At 38.9% G+C, this 22,574-nt stretch overlaps 1 protein-coding gene across 2 annotated transcripts in view; it reads left to right on the plus strand.

The window, feature by feature from the left end:
- Window positions 1-743: 743 nt before the first annotated feature.
- LOC107560959 (cadherin-10-like) overlaps window positions 744-22,574 on the plus strand; it is a 49,181-nt gene continuing 27,350 nt past the window's right edge. The window contains exons 1-3 of one of the 2 annotated variants that reach the window (XM_016245267.1): window positions 744-927; window positions 3,492-3,495; window positions 7,547-7,885. In XM_016245267.1, coding sequence (XP_016100753.1) covers window positions 7,688-7,885 — 198 coding nt within the window. In that variant the 5' untranslated portion in view covers window positions 744-927; window positions 3,492-3,495; window positions 7,547-7,687. Of the gene's footprint in view, window positions 930-3,491; window positions 3,496-7,546; window positions 7,886-22,574 lie in introns of both variants that reach the window. The other variant, XM_016245268.1, reaches the window with a different exon arrangement.

Consider the following 22,574-nt stretch of genomic DNA (forward strand, 5'->3'; position numbering starts at 1 on the left):
CTGAGGTTCTAACACCCATGACCCTCATCTCCTTGACCTCTTCCCTCTCGCATTCCGCCTCTCTCAGACGTTGTCAGTGTATCTTTCTAACCCCCCCCCACTCACTCACCCACCCACCCCCTACAATCTGTGGCAAGCAAAGTCAAAACCGCAGCTCCAGGGGAGTAAAACCTCTTCTTCTCTCTCTCCCCTTCTTTTTTTCCACTGTCTTTTATCGGCGACGACTGAGTGGCAGCCAATCATGGGCTCAATCCCGCTGCCACAATCTCCCTGACACTCAAAAAGAGAAAGAGAGAGGGAGAAATGTGTGTGAAAGGAAAAATAATACACAGGCAGATCAAAAAGGAGACATAATGCAGGTAAAAAGAGAAGTAGAAATCAAAAAGCGTTTAAGACAAAGGGACTAGAATAAAAAGAGAGAGCAGTCAGACATCTGTCTCTCTCTCTGTCTCTCTCTGTCTCTCTCTCTGACACAGTAAGCTTCAGGACAGTGTTCAGTCTTGCAGCGAAAACTGACAGGGAAGGTGACAAGCGTGGAGCTTATGCTAAGGAGATATAGAAGTGTGTCGAAAACACAGCAGAAAACAATGGAGTATAGGTAAAACTCTCTCACTCTCTCTGTGTGTGTGTGTGTCTCTTTCTCTCTCTCTCTCTATCTCTCATCTGTCCCTCCCTCTCCAGCTCTGTTGCTCTTGTGCTCTCTCGGTCCCCCACTTTAGCTCAGACGGATGAAGAGAGTCCGGAAAGAGAGCAGCCATGTACATAATTTTCTCTCTCGCTTGCTAAATCTAAAGGTTATCATTAAGACAGATGTGCCCTGCAGAGTGGTTGCCGTGGAGATCATTTTACACTGGAGGAACTATTTGATTAAAGAGTGGCTAAGACGGATTTAAAGCAACTGAGAAAGACGTGGCAAAAGCAAAAAGAGTGTGAGTAGACGGCTGATTCGTTTCTTTTGCAGGTGATTTCAGAAAATGCGTCTAGGACCCAAAGAGAGGGTTTGGTCTCTTTTGTGAATATTTCACTGCACATTAATTTTCAAGGACCTACTGAATGGGATTTATCAAGTTTCAGTAAAGTGAGTTTATATTGTGAGGAATTGAGAGGGAATTCCTGGCTAGAAACTGTTTGAACTGTTTCTCGTGCTGTTGAATTTAATCTCTAGACATTTGAAGTCACGGTTACCTGTGAGAAGTCAGATTTAGAGGTGCGTTGTTTTCTACTTTTAAATTATTTTTAATATTTTTGCCAATATGGAGGTAAAGTTTGTTGTTTAAGATCAAATGGAGAATTATTGTTGGTTATGATTAAATAACTTTGATTAAAACTGTTTTGCTACAACCATATAAGATTGTTCTAGGTGCATATAACATAAATATTATAAATTTAGACCGCAAACGATGTGTCTAAAAACTTCAAATGGGCTGGCAGAGCTGCTCTGCGGTAATTTTATTTGACAAACGCTCTGTTATGAATCCTGCAATTATACAAATGCTTTTGCTTGATTCTGATAAGCAGATTATTGCCTTGACCTGTGTGTCATCTGGCAGCTATTTTACTGGCTGCCTCAGTTTGAAGATAAACGATGTACGTGAGTGTGTGTGAGTGTGCGTGTGTGTGCAGGAGAAAGAGAGAGAGACAAGCAGGAATATTTCATAAATATGTATTGCATTTGGACACAGCACGAGTCTACCCTGCTGCTCATGCCTAATCACTCACTACCTCTCACTGTTTCTTTCACACACACATACACACACACACACACACACACACACACACACACACACACACACTCACACACGCATGCACACACACACACACACACACACACACACACACACATAAACACTAGGATATGCTACTTCTAAATACAGCCGATCAACTGGATCTTGGTATCGGAAGCCATTAGTGAGTGTTAATTATTGTCCAATACAAATTAACCTCTAAAGTGCTCGTTGCATTTCTGCTTTCTAAATTAGGCACACTAATAGCATCTCTTTCAATGCAAAACGATTCACTTGGAAACTCGCACAAAAGCCTGTGAATAGAAGATCTGTCACTGACAGCACACACATTTAGGAGACGATTGTCTAGAGAGAGACATTTACAGGCTTATGAAACACTTTTTGTTTCTGTTTTATACAGATTCTTCTTCTGGAAACATAATCTATATGCAAGAATAAATCACATAAAATCTCAATATTTTCTTAAATTGAATGCAAAAGGAGACCTTTCCTAAAGTCTCCTGGTTTCCACATTTTTTCCCAGTTGAGAAAAACAACTTCCAAAGGAGATCATTATGATATCTCATCAATGTCTCAAACTTTGCTCATATTTGTGATATTCCAAGGTCAAATTTCAATATGAATATGGATCTGAAATTCTGAGCTACTATATTTATGATAATTGTATAGCTCTATATTTTGCCTGCATGTCAATACATAAAACATAAAACTGAGAATCTCCTGAGCACATTTAGGAAAGAACATTAATTTGGGAATCAAGCTTTATTTCTGATTATGATATATATACAGTCAGAAATAAAACTTGATTCATTGGTATTGGATTAATTGAATTGGTATTGGTTTGGTATTATATATATTAAAATCTCTCTCTCTCTCTCTCTCTCTCTCTCTCTCTATATATATATATATATATATATCACTTTCTAAATAAAAACTGTCCTGCAATAACATCAAATTTATATTAGCCTGAAAATGAACGTAAACAGCCAATCAGAATCCAATTCCTATGTCATGCCTTCAGTGAAAATCTATTAGCATATATTTTCAGCATTTTAGGCTGAAGACACATGATACACACAGGGAAACCGAGCGAGACACAGATAGAGAACTTCAGTGTTATCTGAGAGAGAGTTAGCTCCACCAAGTGGCTCAAAATTCAGTGCTTAGCAGCAATGAAGCCCAGTCTTCATCATGGTTGATCTTCAATCATTTTAAACACTCTCATCCAGATTCCACAAGCCCCAGCCCTAAATTTCAACTGAAGGAAGGCCTCTGCTACAGTAAATGTTACAAAAAACAAACTCTAAGTCCATCTTTATCTGACCGTGGCAGAGAGTTTGATGCCCTGCGAATAATCTGGACAGACCGAGAGGCTGCTTCGATTGTCAGAAATCAGACAGGCCCCGGGCAATATTTCAATCATTTAGAGAGTATGCAGTCTATATATTATTAAGCGATTTGTTCGTCCTGTTTCCAGAAGTGAAGTTCTCCTGTCAAACTTATAACCTGAATGAAGTCTCCATCCTTTAACGCTTGAGATGTCAAGGTCACGAAAACGAGAAGCGGCAAAAAACTTTCCCCAGCCATAATAAGCACGACAAATGCACAGACACAAGACTCCGTATCCCACATATGGCTCCAGACATCCATCAGAACACAGTCAGGTGTGGACAGACATAACCCATTTTCCCTAAATGATCCGTGTCTGATATGGTCTTAGAGGGAATATACTGAGGAGAAAAAGAGGAGTGTGTTTGGAGGCAGATAGCATGAGTGAACGAAGCTGTGTTGAACTCTGGCAGATGTATTCCCCAAAGACAACGCTGCCCCAGACTGCTTTTATAAACCTCGGGAGAAATATAGCAGTACCTTGCAGACAGGACTACGGCAATTACATAGAAAGTCTTCGGCAGGTCTGTGTTCACCAGAGCGGTCTGATCCTGCAGACTTGAGCTGTATATCACTGTCAATCAAGTCTGCAAATTACAAAACTTGAACTTTGTCGTCCGTTTGCAAAATGCCGCTCACAAAATGTTTTCAGTGTCACACCGATCAACGGGGTCAGACGTGTTGTTTTTTTCCAGTAGGACAACTCACCGTCCTCTCTGCCAATTAATTCATAATTATGTAGCATTACCTCATTATGCCTTGACTAGCATGTCTACATACGCCTAAATTCACATATACACACTAATTAGATGCTCTTAATAGGACAAGTGAGAAGATTCTTCCTCCTCGCTCCACTCCCTCACACTTCCTCCGTTCCTCCCCCCTATGGTATCGTGGATCCTCCCTTACTGCCGCACATAAACAAGTTTTTAATGCACTAATCAAAGTGAGATAGTTAAGTGACAGCCCTAAACATCTGGCAAGATAGCTTTTCTTTGTTGTATAGTAGCAGGCGAAATAAAAATAATAAAAAAAAGATTTGCTTAATAGGCATGCTGTAGCAAAGATTAATATCCAGAATGCTATTAAAACCTCAAGGACAGCCTTGAATGATAATTAGAAAATGCAATCATAAGAATCACCACACAAAAATTGGTGCACACAATTTTTGTATTTTTTTTTCTTCTCCAGAACGTTCTTGACATTGCAGTGGAAAGGCTAAGAGTGCATGATAACAATAGTTTTTTTTTAAATATATATATATATATATTATATATCTGGGTTTCTGGCACCCTGTGAGTCCAGCAGTCATTATAGAAACACAAATCTCCTGTCTGGACCTTTTCACAAGCTACATCCTCTCACATCTGTAGTGTTAACATCTTCCCAATTGAGCTGGAAATATACAGCGTCTCTCTCTCCATTATTATGTTGTGAAAACTTGCAAAAATCTTGTACAGCGTGTGAACTCAAATCGCCATGCTTAATGAAAACAAAAGCACCCTGAGGAGGAGAACGCCAATTCTTAAACAATGCTCATGAACAATCAGAACCACAAATTGTTTGTTACTTTAGCATACGCAACAAATATACAGTATGTGTGGATACGTTTTTTGATGTCTTAAATCTCTCACTTCTCAGGGGTTTTTTTGGTCTCAAGTTGTAATCTCAACATTTTAAACTGTGCTTGGATTTTGCAATAAAACACATTTCTTCAGAAATCAAAATATCTGAGCTATGCTGTCTACATTTCTCATTTCTTTATTCTATTACTTCATGTTAACACCACATTTGTGGCTAACAAAAAAAAATGAAAAAAAGAAGTGTACTGGGGCATAACTCTCTTGAGAACTCCATAAAAACCACAACATTTGAACATCAGTGGAAAATCAGTTTGTAGACAGCATTCATGAACAATTTGAACCAGAAATGTTTAGAAGAGATCTCATTTTTTTTAAAACTGTGCTCAGATTAGTCAATATACCAAAGTTTGCTAAATAAATAAACAAAAATGACATCACATTATTCTAAAAGCTATGCTTTTGAAAAAAATATGATAGCTATGCTATCTACATTTTATTGTATAGCTCACCTACTGTATTCAATAATTGTCTACTTAGTGGCTGTTAATTTCTTTTATGAGATTTAAGGAAAATCCATCTGAAACATAACTGAGAACTCTATTAAAGAAGAATGTCAATTCTTAAACAGCATTTATGGATTGGAGGATTGGATTTTGAATTGGAGCCAAAATTAAGTTTAGCAGACTTTAGGAAACTTTGAAAATACATACCAAAAATACAATGATACAAATCTCTTACTTCTCAGAAATTTTTTTTTCATAGGTAAAAAGTTAAGATACCAAATTCTGCAATAGACAAAATTATCTGTGCTGATTTCCACACACATTTGATATCTCTATTATTGTACTGTATGTGCACAGTTGTCTATTTGTGGCTATTTATTTCTTCTGTGGGATCCTAGGAGAACCATACAATACAAATAAATGATACTTGAATGAAACATAACTGACAATTCTATTAAATCTCCTGAGCTAAAGTGAGCAACCGTAGACAGCATTCATTGATTGGAACCACAATTCATTTTAACAGACTGCAGGAAAATACATAAGATAAATATATAAATAATAAGCATATAAAAGGATAAAAATCTCCTGCTTCTCAGATTTTATTTTTCTCCCGAGGAAATGTTAAGTCTGCAATGGGCTACATTATATGTGCTGCTATCCACATTTATTTTATAGCTCTGTACATTTACTCAATGTGAGCAATTTGTGGCTATCTTTATTTCTCCTAAGCAATTTTAGGAGAAACATCTAAGATAAAATTGGTAGTTATATGACACATCACTGAGAACTCTATTAAATCATGAAAGAGCAAACTCTGAGAGGGGAGCACCAGCTTAATCTTTTTTTTGAAAGAGCGTGCAATAAACATGCATGAATCAGAACTAATTTTTATGACTCTTTTGTCCACGCTCGCCCTTGAGCTAAGACCATAGATGGAAAACGTGTCATAGAAACATTAAATCAATCAAGTCGGTCGTGGACCATGACACTGACAGATGGATATTTCTCTGGATCTGTCCGTCAAGGTCACGCCAGAGACTTGAACAGGTTTTTCTATGCCAGCTGCTGATTGCATGCTCCTGAATGATCAGAACGACCCTTACTCCAAAATTAAATGTGGCCGGCGCTAGACACAGACCGTCTCAGTTCGTGCCAATGTGTGATTCATACCGGATGTGAAAGACTCTTGTGAAAATAAAAATCATGATTAATTCATAATGACCTTCTGAATGTCAAAGTTCTGCCCTACTAGCTAACCCTGGACTGCATTGAAACGTACAGTATGTCTGAATGGAAGATTGGCCACAAAAGACCTCCATTGCTGGGGCTGACAAAATTCATTACTCGCATTGGCAAAGCCAGTGATTCCACAAATTAGAGTAGTCTGCACACTTTCAAACGCTGCCTAGTGAATAATTCCTAACTTCATCCATATCTCATTAAGTAAATTATTTGATTTGTATTCACAAGACAGTGTTCATTTAAATGCTTAACTTCAGTCACATCAAATAGAACCAGAGCCCTAATTTGCTCTTAGACAAAGAAAGGATTCGCTTTGTTCGCTGAGATGGCCTTGCTGACACCGTGTGTGTTTTATTTCTTTCTTCCCCCTTTCCCAAGCCTCCCCTTCTTTTCTTTTCTTTGATTCAGATCGTTAAACAAAAACGCCACAACATTATGAATCTGCTCCTCGTTTGCTCACGAGACCCCTGGAGACGTTTGCCGTAATGAATGCCTGTCAGACTAACTTGGCTCCTTGGCCTTTTCCTGCAGACTTCTGGAAAATGGGCTTTCGTCAAATGAGGGAAGAAAGATTTATTAGGATTAACTTCCAAAAGCCAATAAATTATGCATACATCCTCCAAATTACCTATCAGAACTAGTCCTGGAGGAGAGACTGTTGAGCAGCTGCCTTTGCTTCTTTTATGCTAGTTTGTGTTATAAAAGTGGAAGTCCTCAGCATTTTGAGTTTGCTATCGACTTTTTGGCCATTGCTGCATTTTGGGGGTAACCACAAATCTACAGTATGCAGAGTGAGGAAAGTAAATGTTTAGAGACGTTCAGGCTCATGAAGTTTTAATCAATTAGAGACCACCGAGAGACTGCTGTGTGCTAAAATTTGAGTCACTTAATCCTTTGCGATCAATCAATATTAACGATTCGTTTTCTAGTTAGCCAACACGATTTTAGTCAGCTAACACAAATTTACAGAGTGCCGTTGTCGTCTGTGGCACTCTGCTCTGAGGTAATTTAGCAAACACGTAGCTTTCTGCTGATATTGTGTTGAAATGATTTCTTAATGATCTTTTTCTATTCGTCACAGGCCCCAAGAAGACATAATTTAGGAGAATTAAGGATAAGATGCCCCATTTTTTCGCTCCTACCATTCAGCAGTATCTTCAACGCAGAGCTCTGTTTCTTAATTGATTCCTTATCAAGGACTCTCCAGGAGTGATCGGATACAATGATAATCAATCAACTTACTTTCCTCCTGTTGTTCTGCTTGCTGGGATGGAGCGGTGCACTGATCTGGCCTGTGCCTGGAATTAGCACGTCGGATCGGGATGGACAGACTCTACACCGCACTAAACGAGGATGGATGTGGAATAGTTTCTTTCTCTTAGAGGAGTGGACGGGAACTGGAAAGCAGTATGTTGGAAAGGTAAGGGCTGGTACTCTTGAAAAAAGTTTCTTTCTTTCCTTGTTTTTTTTTTACAGTAACTGTAAGAAAGTGCATGTCCTCATCTTTTTGTACAGTTCAAAGTTTTTCAAACATTACATACTTTCAGAGTGAACCATGCATAAGTGCAGATTGTTTTTTTTACCCCTTACCCCTTACCCCTTACACAGTTGTTCGGACATAGATCCATGATTATAATACCATGGTATTCTTTCAAATACCTTGCAGTTAGGGTACAAATACATACAGATGAGTATGTAATAAAATAGTGCCATGAAATATATCAAAATAGCATGCTTTTCCATCTATATCCATCTTTTTTTAAGGGCTATTTTACATTTTTAGCACAACAAAAATGTGCATATAAAAAGTGCATTCCAAGACTTGTGGAAGTTCCTTCTAGTAGGTCTTGGGTTCGATTCCAAGGGAATGCATGGACTGATAAAATATATACATTTAATGCAATGGATTAGAGCATTTGCGAAATGTATAAATGGGAATCAAACCTATGACCATGTGGTTGCTAGCATCATGCTCTACCAGTGAGCTACTGTACAGTATAATATGAGCAATTACAGTCATTTTGACCATTAACACACAACACAAACAAGCACAAGGGTCAGTTACAAACATGAATCACAAACATCAAATGAACCCATACCTAACGGATAATGCTTTCAGCATGATAGCTAATGATGTATTAGAACAAAATCAATGTGAATGTAGGCTATTAGAATGAATCGATGTGTGGGATACAAAGTGCCATAATAACCCTCTTTATATTAATGACCACATCCTGATGTTCCAAAACTGATATGCTTGTGTGGGTTTAATTCAAAGGCTTACATTATAACCGTGACCTGATGATAACAGCTGATGTCCCGGCTTTCAACATGCACGAATCATGCATGTTTTTAGCCAAGATCAAGTCAGGACACAAATCAGTTGAGAGACAAACCTCTATGTGCCATTTGCTGAAAGGTGGGCCTACCAGTACAATATGATTCGGTTCAAATAAAAAAAGCATAAAGATCAGAGCGGAGCACTTGTCAAGCCACTGGCGTCAGATGGCAGAGACAGCAGCAGTTACACCCCCGGTGCATGCGAGAAGGGGGTCGGCCAATTTTATGTCAGAAGCTTTCATCATTGCATTCATCTTCTAAATGTAAACGTGTGATAGGTTTGGGGTGGAGAGAGGAGTGGTAGCACAGACAGATCGAAATCTCTTCCTCTTATGGTGCAGGGTTGTTTTTGTGGGGAATAATGCAAGAAAAGAAACGTGTGCAACAGAAAGGCGAGCAGGCAAGAGTGGGTAAGGAGAAAACAATAAATCAATCAAAAACTAGAATGAGATTCCGCCCTCATAGCATTGCATTTTACGTGACAAGGCAACAAAACAGCGCTGACTGCGATGAGTCCGTCGGTTGAGGAAGTGTCAGACTCAGCAGTGTCCTGGCCTCCTTCCCAGAGCTTTGATGCTTCTCTCTTTTCTCCTTCTATTGCTCCCTCTTTTTCTGGCTGCTGTGTTTCTCTGGCATGACAGCAATCACATGCTTTTGGCCCGCTTCTCTTCTACCGTCCACTCTCGTTCCCAATTAAAGTGCTAGAAAGACACAGGGTTCCCATAAATACTGTAGGAGGGCAAGGGAGAACGAAACACCCACATGCTGGTTCGGGGAGACCACTGTGGAGCAACTATTCCATCCATTTCCCCCCATTTCTTACTAGTGTGTGTGTGGGTGACGTGCGAGAACTTGCGTAGCCCAATAGACGGGTACTTAGAGCCCCAGCGAGAAGCCATCAAAGCCATTGATGGTTCTCCTCATAAAGATAATTCAGCAACCTTTACAGAGCCTTGTGGGATGCCATATTTATGTCTATCAAAGCAAGGCCTCCACTGGCCCCTGACATAGACAAGCCCTAAAAGAGGATTTATTTTCCAGTGTGGAGCCAGAAATAATCCATAAAATGGGAAGAATATTTCCAATAAAACAACTGTGCTCTCACCGCTTGCTTCATGGCTCTTTTTCTACTGTGTAGTCTATAGGCATTCACAAATTATATCTATATCGTACAGCTAAACTGTGCTTTCGATTAATAAGCTACAGTTTGAAGCAGTTCAACAGTCAAGCTAATAATTATAGTAGTTCAACAGTCAAGCTAGTAATAATTATATTATTCATAAAAAAAAAAAAAACTTAGTTCATAATAGTTGAATCAGTTAATTTTAATGAATGGTCTGAATTAAACGATTACCTAACATTAATCAGTGCTTCATAAAAAAAGATAGTAGTTTTAGGAGGATGTGTTTGATTATTAGCTCAATCTCATTAAATTTGACAAAAAAAAATATATTTTGCTTTGGTAAATCACTACCCATTGGAAAATAACTCGTGTGAAATCTAATGAATGTTGTAATGTCAAAACTTGTAGTTAGTTGCAGATACTAGGATGTTTGAAACCCTAAAAGTCTAAAATACTCCCATCACTGCAACAGGGATGAATATAAAAGTGAGAAATTGAATATTGGCACTTATGTTCTACAAAGCAAATACACTATAATTTATAATTCAGTTAGTCTATGATATGTGAAAACAGCTTCTGCTTTGAATTAATATGAAGCCGCATCAGGCAGAAATGCAAAACAAACAGGATTAAAGAGACAGTTTTCTAAATGTAATTTTGTGATGACTCAAGCTTAAAACCACTGGGAAATCTTTCAAATTTTAACAGCACACACCACTATATTTATAAAAAACTCACAATCCAGAAACATCTTACTGGCCATCCACTGGTCATTATAACTGCTCAGGTGCCGTGGCCCAGTTTTTCTTTTTTAATAAATCTGCAAAAATGTCAACAATTCTGTGTTTTTCTGTCAATATGGGGTGCTGTGTGTACATTAATGAGGAAAAAAAATGAACTTAAATGATTTTAGCAAATGGCTGCAATATAACAAAGAGTGAAAAATATAAAGGAGTCTGAATACTTTCCGTACCCACTATATATATATATAATACAAATTGATAAAAAAAAAAAGAATGCCATAATCTTGATCATTTTTGCAAGCACTAATAATGGAAAGTTACAGAATGATGGCTCACATTTGAATGTTTAAATATTTAGCACATGTTCATTAGGACTTGTCAGAATTATAAACTCATCTGAGCATGGAGAACCACATCATGAAGTGATAGAGGGGAACCTCATGTTAATATAACAGTTGTAGCACTACTGCAAGTGTCAACTAATTATGTGATGTAGAACAGCAATTGTAAATATTAAATGTTAACTGAGATAACAAATGTATATTCAGAGTATATATCAGAGGCATCGCTGCACCTAGGCTGAAGATCTTTTCTGAATGTAATTTTTTGCAAGTTAAAAAGGTTAGAAGCTATGTGTGGGCAATTAACAGAAAAGGTACAATAAAAGAATCCTTTAAAAAAAAAAAAACAACAGTCATACCAAACATTCAGAACATTTGTAAAAAAAAAAAACACACTAAACATTGATGTTGCATTCGAACAAGTAGATAGTTGTAGATACTTCTCTGAGTAGATACTTCTTTGAGTAAGTACTTTGCAACAATAAATATTATGTTCTATATCTTATGAATGTGTGTAGTAATAATGTAATATGGACGTACTACATTGCCATTCACAAATTTTATCCCGTGGCTTCATGGGATAGTCCATTGGATGCACACTTCAGACTCTCCCTGGAAGTAGTATGTCACCTGGATATTTTTGACTAATGTTTTATAAATACTGTGAATCAGATATGCCACTCTTTTTGCCTACTATATAGTAGGGAAGTATCTTTCTAAAATATATTATAATGCATATAAATATATGTAAAATATATTATAGTGCATATAAATATAAATATGTATATGCACTTACTGCACTTATACTGCAATTATACTGCAATTTAATTTTTTATTCATAATAAAACTATATTTAATAATTAGTTGTATTTTGTCCAAATTTGAACATCTATTTAATTTTTTTATTTTATTTAAACTTGCAACTTGTCATTATTTAATTAACATACGATTGCACCAATATCTGTGTAACACCATAGTTAATAATAATAATAATAATAATAATAATAATAATAATAATAATAATTATTATTATTATTATTATTATTATTATTAATACTGGTACAGGTACATGTATTAATAGTATTAAAACATCAATGGCATCATTGATAGTCAAACTAAACACTGGAAATATAAACCCTGGAAGTAGTATGTCACCTGGATATTTTTGACTAATGTTTTATAAATACTGTGAATCAGATATGCCACTCTTTTTGCCTACTATATAGTAGGGAAGTATCTTTCTAAAATATATTATAATGCATATAAATATATGTAAAATATATTATAGTGCATATAAATATAAATATGTATATGCACTTACTGCACTTATACTGCAATTATACTGCAATTTAATTTTTTATTCATAATAAAACTATATTTAATAATTAGTTGTATTTATTTTGTCCAAATTTGAACATCTATTTAATTTTTTTTTTTTTATTTAAACTTGCAACTTGTCATTATTTAATTAACATACGATTGCACCAATATCTGTGTAACACCATAGTTAATAATAATAATAATAATAATAATAATAATAATAATAATAATAATTATTATTATTATTATTATTATTATTATTAATACTGGTACAGGTACATGTATTAATAGTATTAAAACATCAATGGCATCATTGATAGTCAAACTAAACAATGGAAATATAAACAGTTTTCAATTAATTATGCATTAATGGCTTTGCATTATGATACTGCTCTAATGGGCAAACTCGTTCTCATTATATGTCTAGCAATGGTTCTGATGTATATTATAATACCTCCAATTAAATACTCTGTATACTAATTAACCACACAAAAAAAATAATAAATAAAGAAGAAAATAAATACCCAATTCACATGGTCATGTGATAAAAAGCAAACACGTTGTACAAAAATCTGCAAAGAAACACGCTAAACGAGTTGGATAAAACCTGATAAAGATCTTGCTGATGTTGTTTATTTTTCTTTTTTTCCCCACTCTCTGTCACAGAAAAGTCAGTTCTCACAGGAACCTCCAGCTATCTAAGTATTTGCAGCGCATGTCCTTATCCACTCAAAAGAACCAGCGGAGTCCACAGCCAGCAGAGGAGATTAGATGAGAGAGAGAGAGAGAGAGAGAGAGAAAGAGAGAGAGAGAGAGAGAGAGAGAGAGAGAGAGAGAGAGAGCTTTGCTGAGTTTGGGTTCATGCGCTTTTCAACTCCTCAGAGAGTCTGCATGTGAAGAAATCTATTGTAAACCTCCACGAGTGACAGTAAAAAAGTGCAAAAACTACAGTGCGAACCGCGTGGCTTTATGATTAACGCCGAACAGTGAAACCACAAAAGGGGCGAGCAGGGTAGGGCAAGCAGCGAGAGGAAGATTGTGCCGCAGTGTTTGTGTCGAGTTAGTCAACTTGAATGTGACTCTGTCCTAGTCTGAGTGAGCTCAATATACACACAAAGAAAGAAAGGGTGAGTCCACCTCAAATTAATGACCTAATGAAGCCCGCTGTTGTCGTTAAAGCGTGTTTACCTCAGAGATCAATGCAATGTTTTATGTATACCTTTTAAGCGCGCCTAGACGCTCATCTGACAAATACCAATTAGCCCAGAGAAGCTGGGGTTTGTATTGGCTTTATGCAGTTGTCTGCTTTCACTGCATGTCTTTGTCTCAGATGTCTTTTTATGGATTTCAAACTCACGTCAGTGTGGGCCATGCCAGCACTGAAGGATTTCTTCACAATAAAGGACAGAGAGAGACTAATTATGGTGCTGTCAAGGGATTTTATACATAGCGGAGATGAAAATGGAATCTACATCTTTATATCAGCTTCCTCTAATTACAACAAACATGAAAGTCCTCTGTTTTCCCGGAAATACTCTTTGGAGGTACGCCATGCTTTGTTCTGAAATGAAAGAAAGAGAATTAAACGCAGCTTGATAATGCATGATAAGTGTCAGTGGTGTAGCATACATTGAATGTCTGAAGACCTTTAAGTCATATGCCATTTAAAAACATCAAGGTTGCACAAGGGTAGATTTCAGACTGTGGATTTCAGACTTTTCGGTCTGGTTTAAATGTTAACTCTGCCCTAAACCGTGTCAAATGCTTGATCATTAAGAGGATGCGTTCATGTTGCTATATTCTTATTATTAACTTCTGAAACCTTGTAGTTCACAATCAACACTTATGAAGAATGGTTAGAAATGTAATATCACCTTCTAAACCAGGGCTGTCCAAACTCGGTCCTGGAGGGCCGGTGTCCTGCAGAGTTTAGCTCCAACTTGCCTCAACACACCTGAGTAGAAGTTTCTATGCCTAGTTAGAGCTTGATTAGCTGGTTCAGGTGTGTTTAATTAGGGTTGGAGCTAAACTCTGCAGGACACCGGCCCTCCAGGACCGAGTTTGGACAGCTCTGTTCTAAACTCATGAATTCTGGGGAACCTGCCGTAACTCATCACATAATGGTTTATATTTTTATAATGAATCCTGTTGGCAAAAAGTGAATCATTTTGATCATTTGTAGACCAGCGATTCTTAAATATGTGACCCTGTACCACAAAATAACAGTCTTAAGTCGCTGGGGTAAATTTGTAGCAATAGCCATAAAATACATTGTATGGGTCAAACTTATTGATTTTTATTTTATGCCAAAAATCATTAGGATATTAAGTAAAGACCATGTTCCATGAAGATATTTTGTAAATTTCTTACTAAAAAATATCTATATATTTTATATATTAAAACTTATTTTTTGATTAGTAATATACATTACTAAGAACTTCATTTGGACAACTTTAAAGGTGATTTCTCAATATTTTGATTTTTTTTGCACCCTCAGATTCCAGATTGTCATTGTCCTATCCTAACAATCCATACATCAATGGAAAGCTTATTTGTTCAGCTTTCAGGTGATGTATAAATCTCAATTTCGAAAAATTGACCCTTATGACTGGTTTTGTGGTGCATGGTCACATATAAAGTTTCCAAAAGGGGGGTTTCACAGAAATGCCATGGAAGAACCATGTTGGGTTCCCCAAAGAAACATTCAGTGAACATTTCTTGAGAGAACCATTTTTTTTCTTTAATGATCAGAAGAATCTTTTTCCACTTAAAACACTACTAATAAAAATGAAATTTCTTTATTGACGTCTATGGTTTTCTGAAGAACCTTTAATATCCATGGAACATTTACATTGCACAAAAGGTTCTTTATTGTGGAAATTTTTTTTAGATTATTAGATTGTTCAAAAGTTCTTAAAAATAGCATCACACTCGAGTCTAGAGTCGCTGGCTGTAAATATGTTGAAAATAATTAGATCTTATCCTAAGTTATTTATATCTGCTTTGGCTGTTCTGCATGCTGTGTCCCTCACTCGCTCTGTTACTCAGGAGAATGTGGACCCGTGAGATAGTGCTCACAAACATTTCATTAACTACATGCTAATGACTCGCATGCTAATGTTTGCATAGATTACTGGCTTGGAGCTGAATGCAGAGACGTTTCCCCTTTTCGCTTGCTGCGGCTGACAAATTCTGGATTTATTTATTTGGACTTTTCTGTCATTCTTGTCAGTGACTGTAAACATTGAGGCTTTGTCATCATGTTGCAGGAGGTTGATTAAAAACACGGGCTTCATAAATGCTTCACAGATCAAGTACAGGTCATTTGAGAGACAAAGGCACTTTCATAAAGCATGCATTGTTATATTATTAAGCATTTAATACTGCATTGTGGCCTCTGGTATGCACAGTGATAATTTCATCTATGACAAAACTATATACATGCAACGTGTTCACAAAACCCCAATGGAATAAATGAGTGATCACTTTACATGCACAACAATATTTCAATATTAATCCAAATTTGGTTATATAGTTTGTATCATGTACGTGTCTTATCAACATTATTAATCAATTATGAACATATTATTTGTAATATAGATTTAATTCTGTGCATGTCCATGATACAGTAATTCTAAAATAGTTTTTGAAGCGAGAGGAGATAGATATGAACAGCTAAAGAAATAAATCAATACAAAGATATAAAAAAACATCTTAACAGTCTCATATTTAAAAAAGGTTACTGGCCTACAAATTAATCTGTCACCCTCTTGTCTGCTATCCATAAAAACATGAATGAGTATTAATTATTTGGCTAAAAAAATACTGAAAATGCAGCTTAATAATCAGCAAGAAAGGTCACGTAGGCATATCCCAATAGCTCAATTGCAAATGTTCTTTTTCAAAAAGGATTTCATAACTGGAAAATGGTGTGTGTGCGTGTAATGATTGTAAGACTGATTCATAATGTGATCTGAAATCTACCTAATCACTGATTGGGTTAATGAGCTGAACATAGGCAGAAATTGGGAAATAGCCCAAGGATCCTAATCGCAGACCACACTACGCTTGAATAACTCATACTTAATAATTTATATCCTATACTTTATCTTGTGTTCTGTTCTGAAAACTTCAATTTACATACAGTGTCAGTACAAGGAGCCAGTAAGATTTCGTTTTTTGAAAGAAATTAATACTTTTAATCAGAAATGATGCATCTAATTGGTCAAAAGTGACAGTGAAGGCATTTATAATGCTACAAATATTTATTTTAATTAATATTTACCAATATTGCAGTTTTTACAGTATTTTGATCAAATAAATGTAGCCTTGATGAGCACAAAATACTTATTTAAAAAAATCTAAAATCTTATACACGCAGGTTCAAACTGATTAAATCTATCCATCCAACCATCTGTATTTTTCTGACTGATGTCTGTCAAAGTGCTGGGCAGCCGACTCATCCTAAGTGCACTCCTGCTGTCTGCTATAATTCCCTATAGTTTTAACACCTACTTTTTCAAACAAGTAAAGGTGCTTTTTGTGCCCCTGCACTAAGAAAGAAAAAAAAGAGAAAAGAACTACAGACGTCTGATGTATGCATATATCCACTGACCCACAAACCCCCTGTAGCGACAGAGTCTGCAGTGTCTTCTAGTCACAAATGAATGACAGCGCACACAGTCTTTACAAGATGGGGAAATTACAAACACACGGTACTACATCTGCAGTCATCTAACATACCAAAGCAACAGTTAGTTTTGACTTGACTTAGCAAAGGTTCATCTATTAAGCCTCCCCATTGCACAAGGTTGTAGTGGACAAAGGTTTTTGATATGACCTCACCAAGGGGTTCTAGGGGTTCTTGGCACCTTTATTTCTAAGAGTGCAGGCTAATGGTTGAAGTTCACGAATAAAAATGTGACCAAATAGGTTCAATCGGGCTCTTGAATAGTTAATTGTTTAAACGATTTTAAGCATTGCATTGCTAATGTTAAATGGTCAATATTATAGTTTTGACATCTTTTTGAGAAGATCAAATACTCTGCTTTAGATGCGGTTTCTGAATTAACATGTATTGTACTGTATTACTGTGCACTTACATAAGCATTAAAAAGTTTAGGGTTGGAAAGATGTTTAATGCTTTTGAAAGAAGTGCCTTATCCTCACCAAGACTGCATTTAATTGATCGAAAATACAGTAAAACAGTAATATTGTGAAGTATTCTAACAATTTTGAATAACTCTTTTCTATTTTAATATATTGTAAAAAAAAAGTAATATATTACTGAGATGCAAAGCTGAATGTTCAGCATTATTACTCCAGTGTTCAGTGTCTTCAGTGCCACATGATCCTTCAGAAATCATTCTTGCTATTATCAATGTTGAAAACTGCAGTGACAATTAATATTTTTCAGGATGCTTTGAAGAAAAGAAAATTCAAAAGAACTGCATTTGTTTGAAATAAAATTCTTTGTAACAACGTAAAAATCTTTACTGTCACTTTTGATGAATTTAATGCATCCTTGCTTGATACAAGTATGACCTGATATTGAATCTCAAATGCAGGAACTCAAGCACAGGATATGGACTTATGAAGCTACTACTATGGTGAAGGTTTGCCTCATGAATATTAATTACTTGCATGACTGGGCAGTCTAGAAAGGTTACCAAGCAACGTCAGCACGGCCTAATTAATATTCATGAAATTAACCATCGCCATGTCATAACAACCGCTGACTGGACTGCAAATTTAATGTCCATTGCAGCATTTCAGTCCATCCTGTATCAAAAAAAGGTACTTCATATTTGATCTTCTAATTTTCCACACAAACCCTCAGCTGCATATTTTCGTGCATTTAGAATTCTGAGTAAAATGGGAATTTGTCTCAAATTTGCCACACTGTCTTGAACAACATTGACATAACATGCTCTCAAATTGCTAACGCTGGAGCCATATGTCGCTTTTAACCACTGGAAGAAGAAAAAAACCCAATGTAATCCAATTATATACATTGTGCATCTGCTAATATAGTACTTTTGTCAGATGCCAAGTACAGGCTCTTCAAGATTTATTATATTTCAGTGAAATACCATACAAAAACCTTAAACCAGCTTTTAATAGCACTAGAACAGAGTGCGAAAAATGTGTTGTATCTACCAGGATCTACACACTAACGCTTTCACATGTTGCCAACACAGTTGTTTTATACATATTTCCAAGCTGTTTCTCCAAGATATCGAGTTTTTCTTTTTCATGCAGTGAGATTTGAAGTGTCATCAACAGCTATTGTAATTTAAACTGTGCGGTTATGTCATAAATATGGATATCCGACAATGCTTGACGTCATTCTGGTATCGGATTACTTTTTTTTTGTGAGCGAGCGGTGTATGTTTCTCTTCTCTCTCTCTGTCAGTGGTGACAGCACAATCCCTTGAGACCCGAACGATCAATAGAGTGTGAACCAACTCTGAGACAGGAGTTCACAAAACTAATCAAACTTGTGTTATGTATGTCACCTCTACAGTACACAGCCAATTCTGACATACTGTAAGAGAAATCTCTCTCTAAACTGTGCAGATACACTTGCATAAGATGTTTGAAATAAAATCCAGTACATTTCTAGTCCAGTAAATTAATACATCATCTAAAATAACACTTTTCTCTATAAGATAACAAGGTGGACTATTCTGCTTTTGTGTGTTTTAACAATTGTAAATGCTGTACTGCAATGAACTGTGGTATATCATGCAACTCTAAATTACACTACCGGTGAAAAGTTTGAGGTCAGCAAGTTCCCCTTCAGGACCTCGAGCTGCGTCAAAACGCTACGAGAACGCCTCCAGCGTGACCACGCTCTGAATCACATGTGTAATCAGTCCAATGGATGGGCATGTAACGTTTATTATTATGTATTAGCTCTAAAAAGGGGAATATTTATGACGAATCATAAATGGTTATGATTCATAATAAATATTTAGATTATATCTTCGAATTAACTGTAGCAGAATCAATATTACAATTATTTGATCTGTCCGTCCACCGAGCAGACAATATAATCATTTATCAATTCAAGGAATATTTATTTTCTGGCCACGGAACAATAAACTGTCCTTCTTTGTACAGTGCTAGCAGTAATTCTTAGCCAAATGTAGCAAAGGTTCAAACATTCATTGACTTGGAACTGTGAACAGTAAACAGAAACAATCCGTTGTGAATATATGCGGCGCCGGCCCCGCTTTCGCCGAGGCAGAGCGGCAGCTGTGCTAGTGGGGTTCGCATATGGATCCGGTGGAGGGAATGTAGACGGGCGAGTCCCTATCTTCCTTAACCACAAGATCCAGCGCCCGCTCTCGGGGTTCGGAAGCCCGCGCTGCGGTTCTTTCCCCCCGGTGAGAGGGCTCAACTCTCCGCCTGTCTTCCTCCGAGGAGGTTGATGAGGGCGTCGATGAGATCGCCAGTTGCTCAAACATCATTACACAAGCATATTATGCCTAAAATTATAATATTCGGCGAGAGCTGGCAGTATATTAGGCTGTGTGTTCTTCCCTGCCCACGCTACACTTCGGGTGGGGATACACACAGTTTGAGTGCCGTCTGCTAAAAGTGGGAGCAAACACGCAGAGTCAGCTGACTGCCCGTATTGAGAGCGTTTGTCACTGCGTATGCTTGCTTCAAACATCATTACACAAGCATATTATGCCTAAAATTATAATGAGCAGCTTTACTGTGGAGCGGAGCTGTTGTACAGTCTTCTCGGGAAAAAGAGAGGGCCTGATTTTGCTTTACCCGCTGAACGCTTAGAGTCACAGTGGCGCTCCCAGGCCGAAGGCTTATAGCGGAAGGTGGTTCTGCAGACCGTCATTCGCGCTGGATAGTCTCTGTCTGAAACATCCTGACACCAAAGGCCTATAGGACTTCTGAGGGCCAGCTCCCTCTGGGGAAGAGCGGTGTACACCGCATTACACGGTGCCCATCTCTCCTCAGTGCCCTCAGGAGATTGGTCTGCCAACCCTGCCAGTGTTCCAGGATGCAGCGGTATCCGACGAGCGCTTGTCTCAGTTACCGCCCGGAAATGTAGCGGTGCTAAGAGGCTCACTACCTCCACGGAGGTCTCTAGAGCAGCTAGTACGGCCGTCCCGTGCCGGTTCGCCGCTTCAGGGCACCGAGCTAGCCGTTCTGATTACACCAGAGGTCAGTCTCGAGAGACTGATTCCCTTAGTATGTCACCTGGCGGTGTGGGAGCCCCTGCCAAGCGTGCCTCCTTGGGTCCTGCCCTGAGCAGGCTCTGGTTCTATAAGTCGACTCTTCCTAGCAGATGACGCGGGTCTGAGGACCGTCATTTTTAGAGAAGACTTCAGCTATGAGGGTCCTGATGCTGTGGCTCAGGACCTCGGAGGGCAGGCCCCTCTGGGGAAGAGTGGTGTACACCGCATCACACGGTGCCCGTCTCTCCTCAGTGCCCTCAGAAAATCAGTCTGCCAACCCTGCCGGTGTTCCAGGGCGCAGCGGTCTCCGGCGAGCGCTTCTCTCAGTTACCGCCCGTAAACGTAGCGGTGCTAAGAGGCTCGCAACCTCCACGGAGATCTCTAGAGCAGCTAGTACGGCCGTCCCCTGCCGGTTCGCCGCTTCAGGGCACCCAGCTAGCTGCTCTGATTACACCAGAGGTCAGTCTCGAGAGACTGATTCCCGTAGTAGACTAACGTGTCTCGGTGGGGCCTGCACACTGACATCGAGATGTCGTTCTCGCTCACACGAAAAAGCTGGGGTTAAGACTTAATGCTAAGGAAAGTGTGCTTTCTCCAGTACAGAGATCCACTTATCTGGGCGTGGTGTGGGATTCGACCACGATGTAGGCACGTATGTCTCCTGCTCGGATCGAGTCAATCCTTGTCGCGAGAGTGAGAGAAGGCCGGTCACTCACTGTCAAGCAGTTCCAGACTGCTGGGTCTGATGGCAGCCACGTCCAACGTTGTTACTTTTGGCCTGCTGTACATGAGACCCCTACAGTGGTGGCTTAGGACCAAGGGGTTCTCCCTGAGGGGAAACCCACTTTGCATGCTCAAGGTCACACGGCGGTGCCTACGTGCCTTAGACATGTGAAGGAAACCTTGGTTCTTATGTCAGGGCCTGGTGCTGGGAGCTCCTGGTCGCCGCATATGCTAGCGACAGATGCATCTTTCACCGTTTGGGAGCGGTCATGAGTGGCCGCTCGGTCCGCAGCCTGTGGAGTGGCCGCCATCTCACGTGGCGCATATGTTGACTGGAGATGCTGGCTGTGTTTCTAGCTTCAAAAAAACACTTCCTCCCAGGCCTAAGTGATTGCAATGTGTGGGTGCGCACCAACAACACAGCAGTGGTCTTTTATATATGTGGGGGCAGACATCCTGTCGAGGCAGGGGCCGAGGCCCGGGGAATAGATGTCTCACCCCAAGGGGTGAAGCAGACTTGGAGAGTCTTTGGCCAGGCTCAGGTGGACTTGTTTGCGACTCAGATGATATCGCACGGTCCCCTCTGGTTCTCTCTCTGACTCATCCAGCTCCAGCTCCACTGGGGCTGGATGCCATGGTACAGATGTGGGCGAGGCTTCATCTGTACACCTTTCCCCCGATTGTTCTGCTCCCGGCAGTTCTGGAGAGAGTGCGCTGGAACGAGGTCAGTCGACTGCCAGTAGCCCTGCTCTGGCCGGGCCGAGTATGGTTCTCGGACCTGATTCCTCTCCTCGACGGCACTCCATGGGAGATTCCCGTCAGGAGAGATCTCCTCTCACAGGCGGAGGGCGCGCCCCCGCCCGGCGCTGTGGAATCTGTGGGTGTGGCCTCTGAGGAGGCACAATTCATAGCTTCTGGACTGAACGTCTCCAGGTTACGTATGTAACCATGGTTCCCCGAAGGGAACTAGACGCTGCGTCTCAGGGCCATATTTTCGGCATCCCTGCCAGCGCTTGCTTCACTCCTGAAGCTGATGCCGGTTTCACCACACGTGCTTTTATACTTCCTGGTCACTACGTCACCCCGCCCGTGACGTCTCGCCCATCCATTGGACTGATTACACATGTGATTCAGAGCGTTCCCGTAGCGTTTTGACGCAGCGTCTCGTTCCCTTCGGGGAACCATGGTTACATATACGTAACCTGGAGACAATTTCTTTCCTTTCTGCAAGAAATGTATATCTTTTTCAGAAAGGATGCATTAAATCTATCAAACATGTTAGAAAACATTTTGACTTTAGAGCAGCACAACC

Source organism: Sinocyclocheilus grahami, unplaced genomic scaffold (assembly GCF_001515645.1).
Source record: "Sinocyclocheilus grahami isolate Dianchi unplaced genomic scaffold, SAMN03320097.WGS_v1.1 scaffold748.1, whole genome shotgun sequence".
NCBI classification, from domain to species: domain Eukaryota; kingdom Metazoa; phylum Chordata; class Actinopteri; order Cypriniformes; family Cyprinidae; genus Sinocyclocheilus; species Sinocyclocheilus grahami.